The 13219-nt window shown below is 39.4% G+C and overlaps 1 protein-coding gene across 1 annotated transcript; it reads right to left on the bottom strand.

The window, feature by feature from the left end:
• Positions 1 to 10790, bottom strand: SFRP4 (secreted frizzled related protein 4). The gene is made up of 6 exons (XM_007981573.3): positions 10032 to 10790; positions 8307 to 8387; positions 8147 to 8212; positions 6071 to 6269; positions 3694 to 3757; positions 1 to 1738 (listed from the first exon to the last, which is right to left on the bottom strand). Exons 1-6 carry the CDS (start codon positions 10474 to 10476, stop codon positions 1553 to 1555), a joined length of 1041 nt encoding a protein of 346 aa, XP_007979764.1. The 5' UTR covers positions 10477 to 10790; the 3' UTR covers positions 1 to 1552.
• Between the last annotated feature and the right edge of the window lie 2429 nt (positions 10791 to 13219).

Here is a 13219-nt window from a genome sequence, read left to right as displayed (position 1 = left end):
TTTGACTATTGAGATGTTTATTCAGTGTGGTCAGTGAAGAAACCACCTAAGTATCCAATAGCACAACAGTTTGTTGAGTAATGCATACTATGGAATATAACACAGCTGTTAGAAATGAGGTGGTATCTGCTTTCTTGACATGAAAACTTATCTCAATAAAGAGCCAAGCAAAGGAGGCAGGTTATGAAACACATGTATAGCAGGCTCCTAGTTTTATTTATTCAAATCGTTTTATAAGTGCATAAGAAACACCTGGAGAATAATATGCCAAAATACTAATAGTGATTACCTCTGTGTAGTAGAGAGCAGGATTAGATAGGATTTTATTTCCTTTGGGCGTTGTGCATTTATTGAATGCCTTATAGAGAATACATGCTTACTGTGTTAGCAAAAGGCCAATAAAATTGTTTTTTTAAATAAATGCCTCCAATTGTCCACAATTATGAAATTTGTTGATAAAATACTGCAAGATAAGTTCTTCTTTTCTGATTAAAGTATCCCAACTGTCAAGTAATTCTCATTTCAGAGATGGAACCTCAACTTTCCTCTGTGTATATTTATGTGTAACTTCTCTCACATGTATTTAGGCAAAGAAAATATTTAAGTGAAGAAAATAAATTTTTGGCACTCACATGAAGGCCTTTTTTATACTTGTCAAATTACTCTCAGGGTGGATGTCCTGGGAAGTGAGATGAGTGACATACCTCTCTTGTTGTGGGTATAAAATACTTGAACATTAGCCAACTAATTAGTACCTAACTCCCAGTGGTACAGACAAACTCACTGTTTCTGGTGCTGCTTAAGAGGGTGTTGACAAGAAGCATCATGATCATGAAATCAGGTAACCAAAAAACAGGAATCCAGACATTGTCTGCCTCTCCTTTTTATTTATTTTTCTTTATTATTATTTTTGTTTTTAGAGTTTCTAGCTAAAAACAGAGCTGAAAAGTCATTGTAAAAAAGACACATTATAATTTTCCATATGCTACTTCTCTAGATTTTTCAAAAAATCCCCTTTCATCAGAAAAATCCTTCTACAGACCATAAGCACATAAAGATCTTTTAGACATTCATTCCACTACTGTTCCTTCTTAGAAGCATTAGATTTTCGATCTCATTTTAAAACATCACTAACATTGTAACAACAGATATCAAATGGTAATAAAACATACTGTAAAAAATTACGTGTTTTGTTTGAAATATGGCATTTATTTTACAATGCACATATTAGGTCAAATTGTAACAAGCATTATTTTCCCTACTCTCCTAGAGTATGCACACAGGTTACTCTGAATGCAATGCAATAAGCCTTTTCCACCAGCTTTAACTCACCTTCTGTACCAAAGGGCAAACCTACCACTATGGCTTGTGATGGCTTACAAAGAAAAACTGAAGCATAGCATTAAGAAAAATGCTGCAAGATGTGTCTATGAAGAGCACTGCAGTGAGTTGTTAGGGCAAGGGGCACATGGCCTTGCATAGGTTGTCCCAGGCAATGCCCAGCCTCATCCTGTAAGGAAGTTGGAAGTCTCCGTTTTGGAAACTAGTTAGCTCACACTTTTTTCGGGTTTGTTTTCTTCTGGGCACTCCTAGTTTTAATGTTCTTCTTGGGGCTGGCTGGTTTGGGAGCAGGAGGCTTTCCCTTTGGTTTGGGGGGATTACTACGACTGGTGCGCCCAGCTGTTTTCTTCTTGTCCTGAATTGTTCTCCGCTGTTCCCGCAGCCTCTCTTCCCACTGCTGAAAGGCAATTTGTAAACATGACTATCAAATTATCTCACCCCTTTATGGTGCTCAGCTAATATGAAAATTAAGGCAAGTTTTTCGCTGTAATATATTAATGACGGTAACAATTGTAATAGCTACCCTCTGTCAAGCCCTTATCAGGTACCAGGTGACTCGGAAAGTGCTCAGTGTGTAATGAAGTTTTCACATGCATTCATTTCATTGAAACAACCGTCCTTCCAAATAAGCACCATTGACAGGGGCAGGAAACAAGCACAAAGAGGTTATTTGCAGGCCACAGAGATAGTAAATGTCAGAGCCAGGATTCAAATTCACCCACTCTGACTCCAGAGCCAGAGGCCCTCACCCATGCACTTTTGACAACTAGCCCCATAATGCAACATTCCTATAGTGCAAAGCCTTCTAAAAAGGCTCTTATTTCATGGCTACTAGCATTAGTTTACCCCACGTCACTGGGAAGTCAGGGGTTTGTTCACTTCATTCTCCCACATCCAAAGGAAAACAGAGGCCCCTTCTACACCTAGTCATCCTCTAATGTGCTAGCTATCCAGAACCATTGGGAAATGAGTCATTCTGAAAAATCAAGTCTCTCTGATAGCAAAAAGTTTATTCTTTAAATAGCTCAAGTAAGGAACAATAAAAAAGTGAGTCCAGTTGAATTGACATTGCTTTATATTAACACAGATGTCCCTGCTTGGTTAGAGTCTATTTCATTCAGCCAGAAGTTTGACCACAGTCATCAGTTGGGTATTATTCTATGCAGTAGGAATGCAATGAAAAGAAAAACATTGTCCCCGCTGTGCTATGACACAATTCTAATCTATTCTAAACTAATAAACTCATTATGGTATGTTGCTATCATGTGGTGATATTTTCAAACTCCTACTGAAGTTTATTGGAAAATATGCTGCAAAAGTGAATGGTCCCACAGCTCTGATTATTGAAAGCTTTCTTCTCAGCAAGCTCAGGTTCTCACGGTCTGCTTGCCTTCTGTATTGATGCTTCTAATCTACTGTAGTCCTGGAAACCAGATAACCAATCCTGCTAGAATTTCCTGTCTAATAGAACTAAGCATGCTTCTGAGCAGCTCGTGAGTTTTTAGCTCTGATTTAACACAATAGTGTTTGGTTCTCTTATTCAGAAGTACACTGACTAGGGGAGGCTGTATTCTAACTACATTCTCCATAACTCAATTGTTAATATATACTTTTCTCTTGCCTGGGACTTTTCATTGGTGCAAACTAAGAGAGCACAGGCAGTAGCAATATGTTTTGTGAACCTGTAAACACAAATTCTTCTTAATGAATATGGACATATTTTGCAGAGAAGGGAAGCTTTAAAAATTTCAAACTAATTACCTGATGTCTTTAGATTGGGTTGTAATTTCACATTTCTGGGCAAAAAATTATTTAACTCCTCTAATCGAATTACCAATATTTCTATGATGTTACCACAAAAATCCTAGATTTGACTGTAAAACAATTACTTTTTGTGTATGATTTTTGACAAAAGTCTTAAGTTATTATAAATATAGGAAAAGATTCTGCTATGTATAGTGATAGGGTAAGTTTTATTATCAGATATTTCCACCCTTCCAAATATATGTCAGATTTAGTCTCAATGGATATTAAGTCTGCTCAAGGATCTCATGGTTCACTAAAACAACTACATGTAATAAAGAAACAAAAGGCTCATTTAACTTGGAAATAACCAGTACATTAGTATCAAACACAACTTCACAACCTTTGAAGTTGAATGACAGATTCCTGGTAAAAATTCTGAGTGAGAATAGCTACACTCTTAACGGCCTATTCAAAAGACAAATACTGTCGCTATTGCTGGCTCTTATGAGAGCTTGAAGATGAGACAATGGGAAGAATTCCCCAAATCTAAAGAAATCTTTTATATGCACTTACATCCATCTTCACAGTGTCGTTCATGATACTTACTATGGATCTTTTACTAAGCTGATCTCTCCACTTTTCAACTAAGCAATTTTCAAGAAGCATCATCCTGAAAACAAATTATCTTCGTAAGCAGATTTTTATTACAAAAGTAAAAAGCTAAAATTACAGAAATTGTAAAAAAATTATTCAATAACCTCTTACCCCATAATCCACATATCCACCATTTAATTTTATTGGTGTTTCCTTTCATTCCCCTCCTGTAACAATATTTATTACACTTACTAGACCACATTGTGTATTTAGATGATCTGCAAATTTCCTTTTGTCATTTTATGATCTAAATTTTCTGATGTAATTAGAATAATTTAAAAATATAATGTTAATAATACAATATTATGAATATGGATATCCATAATATATCCAGGCATTTCTTTATTGCTGAATTCCCTTTTGCTTAGCTATGATTACCAGTATTGCATTGAATAACACTGTATACAGTAGTGTGCACTAGCTTATTATTTTCTTAGGACAGATTTTTAAAATAGAATAACTGAGTCAAAGGGTATGTATTTTTTTAAAAGATTTTCAATGCATAGTGCCAAGTTGTTTTCAAAATGGTTACACTTTCATCCAATTCATTAACATTAAGCATTAGGTGAAAATGGAATCTTGTTTTTATTTGGATTTAGAATCAAGGAGATAATTTTTTAAATGTTTACTTACTATTTGTATTATATTTGTATTACTATTTGAACTTCTCTATATAGATTTATGTACATATATTTCTACATTGTGGTCTTGATGTTTAAATATTAATTTTATGAACTCTTTAATAAGACTACTATCTTTTCATATATTTTTCAATTATGTTTATCAATATTTATTTGCTTTTCTATCATTATTTGTGATTTTTATGTGTATAATATTATGTGGTCAAATATGTGTATTGATATTTTTCCTTGTAATTTCTTACATTACTTTTATGTTTACAAATTACTTTGCTTTTCAGATATATTTAGTCACCTAATTTTATCCTGTTTTTTTAAGTTCTTACAATATTTGTCTATTTAATCCATTTGAAAGTTATTGTATAGTACAATATAAAGTGCATTAAAACCTGTTTCAAGAGTTTTTCCTCCGTTTTATTTATCTTTACATCTACTATTGCATCACATGGTTTTAACAAGTGTAACTTTACACCAGTTTTGCAGGTCTCATAAAGCAGATTTCCTCTCTTATTTTCACAATCGTCTTTACATACCCTTGCCAATTTATTAGAATCATTTGTGAGGACATACATCCCAATTATCCAAAAATATTTTTACTGGAATGGATTATAATCCATTCACCTCTCCAGATAGAATGTAATGACTAGCAACCTGGTATCCCCAACCGCATCTCTAACACTGCAGCAGATGCAAACGCCTTGGTAGAGATGAGTCCAGAGTCACTGATTCCTTCTTTAGGGAGACAAGATACAAGCAGAGTCTGGCTTTAAAACCAAGAACACACGGTGATATCCATGTTGCAAGGAGGGCACCCAAGTACTGACAGAATACAGAAAAGTGAAGTTAGTTCTCAAAAATGTTTTTGGTTTCTTTTCGGAGGAATAGTCTTAGTTTATATCTATATAGAAGAAACAGATGAGCATTAACAGCAGAGAATGGGAGGGATGACTTGTTACGTAAAACTGAGTGATTTTGCTGGAGGAGTATACTGCAATCAACTTACAGGGCCCAACATGGAGGCTGGGCTCAAGAGTTTGACTTTATATTATAAGTAATGTACCAATATCCAAAAATATAAATAAATAAATAAATAAGAAGAAGGAAAGAGAGGCCAGGAAGACAAATATACCCAGCTGGAATCTGTGTGTATGAGTGTGTGTAACGCATATACATATTTGTTTATACTTTGTCTTGTGATGTTTGAATTGAGAATCATATATTCGATTCAGAAGTCATCTTAAAGTGTGCAATACTCTATCAAATATTGTAAAATGTTTATATGGAAACATGCGGAACTATAGTCTCAGATGCCTACTTACTTGATCTGTAAGCTATTAAAGTGGCCTTAAGAATTTAGTATTTGTGACTCTAAAATTGTTTGAATGATTTGAAAAGAATTGTTCTTCCTTAAAATAATTGACTTGCCTATAAATTTTGAAATCACTTAATGAATTTTGAAATGGATTTTTAAAGACTCTATTCAAATACTCATCTTTTGATTTTTCCTTCATCCTGTGAAGAATTAATTGACAATTAGAATATATGCTGTTCAAACAGAGGCATCTGTTAAGCTAATTTGTTTTAAAAAGTCATTGGCATATTTTTGTTGTATTTTTAAACCATGACTGCTAACTGAGATTGAGGTTTTTCTAACAGTGTGCAGACAGTTCCTTCTGCCTCTTTGTGCCTACCTTGAGCGCCACTCGTAACACATGATGAGAACATCTTGATGGGGCAGGATGTGTGGACACTGGCAAGAAGAATTCGTAATGAGCGGGACTTGAGTTCGAGGGATGGGTGATGAGGACTTGAAGATCTCTTTTACATCCACCACCGTTGTGACCTCATTGCAGCCACTCCTCTGCACAGCTTTTATTTTGGCATGAATAACTGCAATTTAAAAATAGATAAAAGTGTTATTGAAGGTTTTGGGGAAAAACTAGGGATGGTGTATTCATGCCAACTTCTGAGCCTCTCTTAAAGAATCACTCCTGTAATTATGGTTATGTCCAAGCGGCCTGAGTGCAGGCAAAAAGCCCACACAGTCATATGCTAAATGGATGGTGTCCTATATTGTCAACATTGTCTTAAATGTTCTGGGGCATACTGCGAGATGGGAAAGCAAACGGAAAGGCAAATTTTAGTCTTTCTCTGCCTTTAGGTCAGTAAAAAATTCACAGTATTTGTATTCTCCCCTGTGGTGATTCAAAGTGAGGATCATATATTTTCACATCAGAAGTCATCTTAAGGTTTGCATTTCTTCCATCACTCATCTGATGCTTCAGCTTCTTCTATTTTACAGAGATAGTTATTAGTCATAACATTTTTGAAGTGGAGGGAGTCTCCGAGGACTACTTTTAATTTCACAGACTGACAAAGTAGACCCATGGTGAGCAGAGATAGAACTGTTATTACAGATGGCTGTTAATGTCACTGTCTCTGACCAAGTTTTAAATGCTGGTTTCTGTGGTCTCTTGTTATTACTGCTTCCCATAGAGTTGTAATCAGCCTAATATGACTCTGTCTTGGATTCCTTTTCAGGCAGCCAGTTTATGAAGACACAAAAGGACTTGAATACAAAATGGTTTCTTCATCAAGGTCGTTCCAAGGCCATAACACCCAAGAGAACAACATGACAGTGAAACTCAGATTAGTATCTCAGGCTGGATCTTGGCAGAGGAGGGACTAAGTAAATCAGATTAGGATGGTATCTACATAGAGCAGGCTTTAAGAAAAAAAGCTACAGGAAAAGATAAACTACTTTGTGTTGTTGCTGAATTACTCACATTGGCAAATATGATCCTTAAATCTGATAGCTTTGTAAGAGCTTACTTTTTTCAGATTTTTATGTTTCTGTGATCCTCCTACTTTCATGTCTGATATATATCCTAAAGTTTCTTACTGATATAAAATTTCAATTTGCAAGATGAAAACTAAGTCAGCAAACAAAATAAGCATTTTCCCTAAAACCACTTTATGTTATTTCAGCAGAAATAATTTAAGACATGCAATGAAATATAAAGTAGATAGCCCAAACAGACGTTTTAAAAATGTCTGCCTTTTACATTTCTTTTTGAATTGAAAAAGAACATATGTTAATTAAAATTACTTTCAGATGACAATAGTGAAATTAAAATTACTTAAAACATTTCAAATTTCATGATTGACTTATTCTTGGAAGAAAATGCTGAGTGGTTCTTTCAAGTAAGAGAGAGGAGGGCATTTAAACTATTTCAATAGTGTAACCATAGGATTTTGTGAGTAACATTTTTTTTTCACAATTTCTTTAAGATGTTAAATATTTGTAGCTATTCACAAGTAAAAGGATATGCAGGCAGATCTTAATTCTCTGGGCCTATGGGCCTTAATTCTCCGACTCTCAGATAATCAGATCCGTGGATCACTTTCCCATTCTTCCTGCAGCAGTAAAACCTCAGGAAGAGAACAGTTGGGGTGTGCCATCCGGGCTGATCAGCACTTCTTACCAAGACAAGGAGGATCAAGATGTCAAACTTTTAATCTGATGCATATAATTATTATCACCTGGGTCATTCCTTTTGTTTGCACTTGATTTATCCAGAAAAGCAAGACATTTTGCAGTTGTTATTGTGCCATATATTAATAGAATTCACATAATCGACTAGAAAAATAGTCAACCTTTTGTTTTCTTTACTTTGTGACTAGCTTTAATGAGAGCAACCGTATCGAGATTCCAGCTTTGTAATGAACCGAGTCTCAAAAGTAAATGGCTTTAACAGATGACTTACCATAGCTGTAGTTTTTGCTGAGATATGTTGCCAAAGTTGGCTTCACCTTTTTACACTTGCACCGATCTAAAAAAGGCAAAAGAGGCAGAAAGTTGGAAAGAGTATAGAAATCACTCTGGAGAGGAGAAGTAGAGGGAACATCCAAGAAGAAAGAACTCACCAGGGCTTAGGCGTTTACAGTCAACATCAAGAGGCCTTTCCTGTACCATCATGTCTGGTGTGATGTCTATCCACTTAACATCTGAAACACAAACAGGGCCACATGGGCGTGGCTGGTGATTTTGTCTATTCAACCAGCTAGTATAAGGAGCCCTCTGAAGATATAAACTAACACAGTATCACAAAAGAATAGTACTTAATGGTAAAAATGGGCCGGGTGAGGTGGCTCACGCCTGTAATCCCAGCACTTTGGGAGGCTGAGATGGGCGGATCACCTGAGGTCAGGAGTTTGAGACCAGTCTGGCCAATATGGCAAAACCCTGTCTCTACTAAAAATACAAACATTTGCCAGGCCTGGTGGTGGACACCTGTAATCCCGGCTACTCGGGAGGCTGAGGTAGGAGAATCACTTGAACCCAGGAGGCGAAGGTTGCAGTGTGCTGAGATTGTGCCATTGCACTCCAGCCTGGGTAACACAGCGAGGGTCCATCTAAAAAAAATATGTATTTATATAGCAAAAACGGCATGTGACTGTTGACTTCTCCTTTCATAATGATATCTAGGGCTCAGAAAAGAGATCCTCTGGGGGAATATTTGCCTATCCAAGCACAAATTGATGTGAATGTATATCCATTTAACCTCGCTGGTATACACTGGTATATACAACCTGACTGGATAAATCACATCACTCTCTCCCAAAGTCATATTGAAATGTTGATATTCCAAGTTAACAGTTTATATTAATCAAAGTAACCAAAATATTTCCAAATCCCCACCTCATATCTTGCAGTGCAGAAACAGTTCACAGGTATATAACCAAAACCAAGCATAACCCTCTATTATTTATATAATTTAAACAATAAATATGTGGTTTTCCCCCCTAAAACTCTAAACTAGAGAGGAGTTTCCATTTACCCCATTCACTTAACCACTCCTCCTTCATGTTTAGGGCAATGCTCTGGGAATAAGTTCAGAGATTCCAGCACAGCAATATCATAGTCTCTTTAAATGTGGGGCAACCTGGGTCAGAGAAAGCCTGGATAAAATAATGCAAAAATATTCCTAGGTTTCATTTCAAGAAGTGAATTTAAACTTCTCCTTCTTCCTAGAAAAACAGTCAACTGACCAAAGAAAAAAGAAGGAAGTGGAAGTAGAGATGGGGTTAACTAAAATGCCACAGTAGTTGGCTCGGGGTCAATGATCATGAAACAGACCTCACAATTTTCCAGGGAAACTGCAATTACAAATCTCACTCCTGGTGGGAAGCAATGACCATTACTGCTTTTTCAGAAAAGAACTTTTTAAGAAGTAGCACTAAATGGAGCGAGTATTGGCACCTGCCTGGTGAGATTATTTTGGGCATTAAATGAGTGAATAACGTGTAATGTGTTTAACACTTGCTCAGACACCTAGCAACACCTGTTTACTGCTATTATCATTTCTGTTACTACTGTAAATGCAAACATCGTCGAAGGCTCCCTTTGTAAGCAAAATCTTTTTTTTTTTTTTTTTTTTTCCTTAAGAGGTGCAGCGCCCTTCACTAGCTCCTAAAATTCCTACGGGGGAAACCAGACTTTTTCTAAAGAAAATGTTTCCCCCATTTCTTCCCACCTCCTACAAGCCTCAGAAGCGCCCAGCAGCTTTAGGTGTGGCCGCCTAGTTCTCAAGTTGGCAGCCACAGCCCCGGGCGCCTCCTCGCCTCCCTCCATCCTTCCTCCCGCCTCACCCTCCGGGAGGTCCGTGACGATGGCTTCAGGCGAGATGCACACACCACGGTCATAGACGGGCAGCTCGTCGCAGGCCAGGCTTTCGGGCCAGCTGTGGTTGTACATCTTCATGAGGGGCTCGCAGTCATCGCGCGCGCGTTGGCACACCGACTTGCACGGCTTGATGGGGTCGTGCAGGAACTCCAGGGTGCAGATGGGCGCGTACATGGCACAGAGGAAGAAGCGCAGCACGGAGCTGCAGTTCACGTCCACCAGCTCCTCGTACTGCTCAATGGCCAGGATGGCGTTCTCCTGTGTGCTGTGGTGCAGGTGGTTGGGCATCCGCGTGATGTTCCAGGGCATCTGCCGGCACATAGGGATGCGCACCGCCTCGCAGGGCGCGCCGCGCACGCCCAGCGCCAGGTGCAGCCACAGGCACAGCGCCACCAGGATGGAAAGGAACATGGCACTGCCCTCCCGCGCTGCGACCCTGGCAGACAGAGAGCGCCCTTCTCTTCCTTCCACCTTCGTCTTTAGCTGTCCCTTCGCTGAGGAGGAAATCCTCTGGGGCGCAGGAGAGTTTCTTCCCCCAAACTCCAGTCGGTAGCAAAGTGGGATCTCGGCCGGGTCTGAGCGCGGATCTCGGCCGTCTGGCACACAGGGCACGAGCAGCGCCAGTTCTCAGCCTTCGGGGCGCGAACCCGCCCGGGCAGCTCCAGTCCCGGACTCCGCAGCTCGGAGCGCAGCCAGCCACGGCCATTGCGGGACCCTATTTATCTGGACACCTCCCCTGACGTGGGCTCGGAATGCTCCCTTGGCAGCTGCAGGCGCGGCGCGGGCTCCCCCTTGGCCGCCCCACCCCCAGGCCCCTCGGTGCAGAAGCGGTGACATCATCCCCTCTGGGCCGCAGCCCAGGGCTGGAAGCCTACTTTCCCCCTGAAGTCCCTCCTTTTTAGTCTGGTCAGTCGTTTTTCTTCGGACCAAGAGAAAGAACCTCTGGCAGTTGTTTTCGACACCGGATACAAGACGGTGCGGGAGAGAATTTCAAGAGAGAGAAAGACATTCTTTGGCGTGAAAACTGAACTTTGCTCCCTCTGCCTTAGAGTTTTTCCAAGTATAGAGTTGGGGGGAAATAGGAGCTTCTGCTGCCCTCTAATTCTGAAATATATTTGCTTTCTCCGGTAGGCGGCATGAGGAGCGCTAAGGACAGTTGGGACACTGTCCTGCGAGGCAGGGGAGAGTGCAGTGGATGTCGGAATAGGAGGGACACATTGTATAAATTACCCCACTCCGCCCTTAGTTGTGTGGAGTGTGGTTTGTTGTTGTTGTTGCTGTTGTTGCTAGTAGATAGTTTGGGCCGAAATTTTTCCAGTATAACACTTGGTTTGTTTCTGCTTCAGGAACTTAATAGAACTGGGGGAAGGTGTGCTAGCATCTTCCAGCTTGGAAAATGTCTTCCAACATTCCCTCTTCCTTCTAACTCCCTGTTCCCCTCTCCAGCATTAGTGGAACCCAGGAGAAAACATCAGACACCACAATCTGAAAGGTCTCCCCAGCTCTGATCCTTCATGCCAAAGGATTTCCACCTCAGCAGCCTAAAATCTTGATTTTTGATGTGCTCAGAGACTGTTGCTTGAGTTGAGTAAGAAGCTATGAAGCTGTGTACTATGGGATGCAAATATGTATGCTTTGCTTTCTCTTTTATCTTATTTGCATTAGGAAGAGGTAGTAAATTCAATTGCTGGCTCAGCTATCCACAGAAAAGGGAGGCTTTATTTATATAAGATTGATGTATGTCAATCTTCAGGTGGTAAGACTTCGGGTATATGCTATTTTTTAGGGCATCAGGAATATGGAAACATGTTCTCTGAATGTTAATCTTTAAAAACATAGTTTAACTTAAATTTAAGGCACACAATTTTTCTCTCCAAAGCTTAAACCTACACAATTAGTTTAGTTTTGACTGAGGATTAAAACTGAAGACTAAGGATTAAAACAGCCGAGGAAACAACAAGCACAAGTGACATCTACTGGGAATTTACAATGGTCAAGACATGGAGCTAAGAACTTTAAATGCATTATCTTGTTTATTAGGGAACATGAATTAAACATAGTAAGTGAAAAGGATAAATGAGACAAATACATTTCAGGATTCATCCAAAGAGTGGTTCTTATTTAGGGGAAGCCCACGGTGTTCTTACACTGACAAGCCACTCTAGAAAGGTAATCCAGTTCCTGTGGAACAGGTCTCAACCTCCAAAGATGCCAAGCCAGGCTAGTAAAATATCACATTAGGAGGAAAGCCCAGATGACATCTCAAGTGATTTCTAGCAGTAAACTCCAATGAGCCTAAACCCTTCACTGAGCGAAAAAGATTTTCGGCTGTGGTTCCTACCAGGGGAGCGAGAGAAAGAGCTGAACTACCCTATACTTTTCCTATGAGTCTGAGCAGGGAAAACTTGGAGAGGGCTCAAATTTCTGCAGCCAGTTTGAACCTGCTGCATCTGTTTAACTATGTAAGTACCAAGTCACAAAGTCACGTGGGCTTCCCTGATGTTATCTGAGGCATGCCTTTTTTGTTTGTTTGTTTTTGTTTTTATTATTATACTTTAAGTTCTAGGCTACATGTGCATAACGTGCAGGTTTGTTACACATGTATACTTGTGCCATGTTGGTGTGTTGCACCCATCAACTCGTCAGCACCCATCAACTCGTCATTTGCATCATGTATAACTCCCAATGCAATCCCTCCCCCCTCCCCCTTCCCCATGATAGGCCCCGGTGTGTGATGTTCCCCTTCCCGAGTCCAAGTGATCTCATTGTTCAGTTCCCACCTATGAGTGAGAACATGCGGTGTTTGGTTTTCTGTTCTTGCAATAGTTTGCTAAGAATGATGGTTTCCAGCTGCATCCATGTCCCTACAAAGGACACAAACTCATCCTTTTTTATGGCTGCATAGTATTCCATGGTGTATATGTGCCACATTTTCTTAATCCAGTCTGTCACTGATGGACATTTGGGTTGATTCCAAGTCTTTGCTATTGTGAATAGTGCCGCAATAAACATACGTGTGCATGTGTCTTTATAGCAGCATGATTTATAATCCTTTGGGTATATACCCAGTAATGGGATGGCTGGGTCATATGGTACTTCTAGTTCTAGATCCTTGAGGAATCGCCATACTGTTTTCCATAATGGTTGAACTAGT

Source organism: Chlorocebus sabaeus, chromosome 21, assembly GCF_047675955.1.
Source record: "Chlorocebus sabaeus isolate Y175 chromosome 21, mChlSab1.0.hap1, whole genome shotgun sequence".
NCBI lineage: Eukaryota > Metazoa > Chordata > Mammalia > Primates > Cercopithecidae > Chlorocebus > Chlorocebus sabaeus.
The sequence above is the reverse complement of the archived record's forward strand: the minus strand, read 5'-3'. Positions and strand labels throughout refer to the sequence as shown.